The sequence below is a fragment of the Centruroides sculpturatus genome, unplaced genomic scaffold (genome assembly GCF_000671375.1).
Source record: "Centruroides sculpturatus isolate CEXI.00-Female unplaced genomic scaffold, Cexi_2.0 scaffold776, whole genome shotgun sequence".
In the NCBI taxonomy this organism is placed as follows: Eukaryota; Metazoa; Arthropoda; class Arachnida; order Scorpiones; family Buthidae; genus Centruroides; species Centruroides sculpturatus.
In genome coordinates, this window is record NW_019385277.1 from 374,323 (window position 1) to 377,732 (window position 3,410).

Genomic DNA, 3,410 nt, shown 5'->3' on the forward strand with positions numbered 1-3,410 from the left:
CGTGTAGTATAGAAATTTGTAATAAGATACATAATGCGGTTATAATAAAATATTGTGCGATTATTTTCATATAATTAAAATTAATATTTATTTATTTTTTAGAGAATACGAGGGAAGCGGCGCTTCCAACGCTTCTAATGACGGCACGCCACTGGAGCACATATAATGATGTGTGCATAGGCATACGTGGACTAGAGCGATAGAGGAAAGAGAAAGGGAAGAGCAAAGACGAGCGCTTAAAAATGATAGGCGGGGTGATAGGCAGACCTCAGATGCGCGACGATTCTCGAACGAATAAGTGTGTACGGTACGTGTGCTGATCTTTGTAATTACAAATAGTGAATAGGTGTGACTAATATTATTTTCTTTTTTATTTTGTGCATGTTATAAGTTATAAATATAAACAAACAACACCAACCCGATAACATTAAATCTAAATACCTAAATGATTAATTTATTGTGTTTTTGTTATTTCTTACTCCTGTTTTTAGGTATTAGGTATTCGACCGAACACCGAAAAGTAACCGAATATTCCTTACATCACTATTACTGATTTTTCTATACTCGCCACGAAAATTATTAAAACATTTTTTCCAAAATATTTAAAATACAACATAAACTTTTTACATCAACAACATACCATTTATTTTTAATCACCACAAATGTGAAATGGATTACGAGAGTCATTTCGCTTTAATTTTTTTTAATCGATTCATTTGGCCATCGGAAAAAAAAATTCAATCTGGCAACACGTTTCACTCTCGCGCCATCTGTTACCAAAGTGAAAAACTAGTCACCGCACGTTCTTGGAAGAAGATGGTGTTATTGGAGAACGAAGCCGTAGGTTTTTGTCAATATTACTTATTTTAAATTAACTATAATTTAAGTAAGACGGTTTTATAAATTACAGTTTCTTAGCGAACTGACCAGGCTATTTCAAAGAGGCAGAAACAGCGGCAGCATGTATTTGACCATGAAAAGATGTAAGTGTTGACATTGCACGAGGGTTGTGTTGATGAAAAGTACAAATGATTATGTTCGTTGCGCAGATGATGGAAGAACCAAGCCCAAGCCCAAGCCCAAGCCGTCGAATGTGCCAGTTTCTCCGTCTATGCAAGTAAGCGAATTCAAATGTCTGGTAAAAGCCAAGCTGGGAAACAAAAAGTTAACTACTGTGGTGAGACACTTCTTTTTTTCTATTTTACGTTATAATTGTTGTTAATAATAATGAAATTCGTATAGAATCTTGATGGGTACTGATATTGCACGATATTTTGTGGGCGATTCGCCCGCCGGATGCGGCAAAAAACCCATTTTCGTTCAATTTTGGCATGAGCCGTTTTTATGAAAACGACCCGGGTCACATTGTTACGGCTAGAGTGGCGAAGGCTCGATTCCGTCAAAGTGCCGGCGCGATTGCCTGCGTTCCGTCTTTTTTAAATGTTGAAAAGTTAAATATATGATGTTCGGCTACGTTAATTTGAATAGAACATTTTCGGTACGATATTTATACGAATGCTTATTGCCGGAGTAGTGTTGATCCGAATTAACGACGTGGACGAACTGGACCGGTGACCGCGTTATAATTGGAGACGAAAGGAGCGGCAATGGCGAATGCGACGACGGTCGATTCGAGGAAAGTTTTTTTGGAACCCGAAGTGCCGTCGTCGGATACGAACGAAGATTCTAACGAAAATGCGCAGAAAAAGAAGATGGGGTCTTGGGATTTGGTGGGATGCGTCGACGGGCGATCTTCCCGGGGAGATGCCTCCCGGGAGGACTTTCGGGGAAAAGGGGCCCCGTTTAGAAGTTAAGGATGCGTAGAAGACCCGAAAACCGTGCTCGGTCGGCCGCCTCCGGACCCGCGGGGAATTACCCGCGTTTGTTAGTTCCGTCTAGAACGGTGGTTCTCGACCTTCCCGATGCTGCGACCCTTCGATGCGGTTCCTCGTGTTGTGGCGACCCCGACCGTGAAATTATTTTCGTTGCTACTTCGTAACTAATTTTGCTACTGTTGTGAATCGTAACGTAAATATCTGATATGCGGGATATATTTTCGTTGTTAAAAATTGAACGTAATTTAGCATAGTGATTAATCACAAAACTGTATAAATATTTCACAATATATAATTATGTATCTAATTACAAATAAATGAAATTTTGTCTTGAAGCGTGGTATAGCGTGGGTAATAGTCTTAATATAGCAATGGTAAACTATGTTGCTACGTTTTTCGAGGGTACGTGTAAAAAAGCCGACGTCGATGCGAAGGTCGAGATTGCTTCTTTCTCACTGGATTAGAAATTCTCGGGGAGGTCTTTGCGAGAGTGCGGCGGAGATCGTCTTCTGCGACGAGTCTACTTCTATATTTAGACTTGATTACCGACGAGCTGGTAAACCCTGTTTCGCAAAGATATGTTGTTGGAAATGGAAGAAGAAAGTGCAACGTGGTCTCGGACAAAATGGGATATGACTGCAGACGCTTCGTCCGGAATTTTGTAACTGGCATTGTAGAGAAATCGGTTCTCGCTGCATTCCTGTTAATTAATAAGTTCGATGAACTCCTTTTGCACTGCCTCGGGAACATCTTCGACTTTGACTGTGAATGGGCTTCTGGCAAATGCAAATGGGGTGTCAAATATATTTGGAAAGTACGATGAAATTTCGTCTGCAAGCGTGCACAAGTGTTCTTTCACAGAAATTATCATCTTAGTCCTTTTGTCTGGTTCAATGTCATGTTCCTCAAAGAAAGCAGACAAGGTAGGCAACGTGTAAATTTTATTTTCATCCAAGTTTTTCTGCCAAAGCTGATGATCTTTTCGGACAAATCGAGGCATGTTGCATTTGGTCCTTGCAGTTATAAATTTAACTCGTTCAAGATGGCAAATATGTCAACCAAGCAAGCTATTTTCTTCAGTTCACTTTTATCACTGAAAAGTGCTTTGAACTACAGTCTTGCTTTCTGATTAAGAAATGTTTTGAGTTCATCACGAAGCTCAAAAACACGTTTTAAAACTTTTCCTCTGGACAACCGTCTCACTTTAGTGTGAAATAGCAAAGCATTGTTCAGCTCATCCAACTCGTAACAGTCAACTGTTTAAAGTGCTTACCTTTACAAAATTGACAGAACTTATGACTAGGGTTTCTTATTTCCCGGTCTTTTGCTTGTCCCGGGATCCCGGGATAGAATTAATTATTTTTAAGGTATACAAAATATCTTGAAATCAAATGATATAATTATTTTCCATTTTTTAAAGTAATTTTAAAGTTCTGTAACCTCCAAAATCATATTAATAATGCTGTGTAAGGTCTATAGGCCTATAATAAAAATTACCTTTAAATAACGTAGAAATTTTCACAAATAGAAAAAAATTAATTAAAGTTTGCTGGAAACTGCATACAACAACAACAA

The 3,410-nt window shown here is 38.7% G+C and overlaps 1 protein-coding gene across 1 annotated transcript in view; it reads left to right on the forward strand.

Annotated features, from left to right (window-relative positions):
• The first annotated feature begins 531 nt into the window (after nucleotides 1–531).
• LOC111637085 (signal recognition particle 14 kDa protein-like) overlaps nucleotides 532–3,410 on the forward strand; it is a 14,428-nt gene continuing 11,549 nt past the window's right edge. Inside the window, exons 1-3 of the mRNA XM_023382494.1 lie at nucleotides 532–840; nucleotides 911–983; nucleotides 1,050–1,177. Coding sequence (XP_023238262.1) covers nucleotides 670–840; nucleotides 911–983; nucleotides 1,050–1,177 — 372 coding nt within the window. The 5' untranslated portion in view covers nucleotides 532–669. The remainder of the gene's footprint in view (nucleotides 841–910; nucleotides 984–1,049; nucleotides 1,178–3,410) is intronic.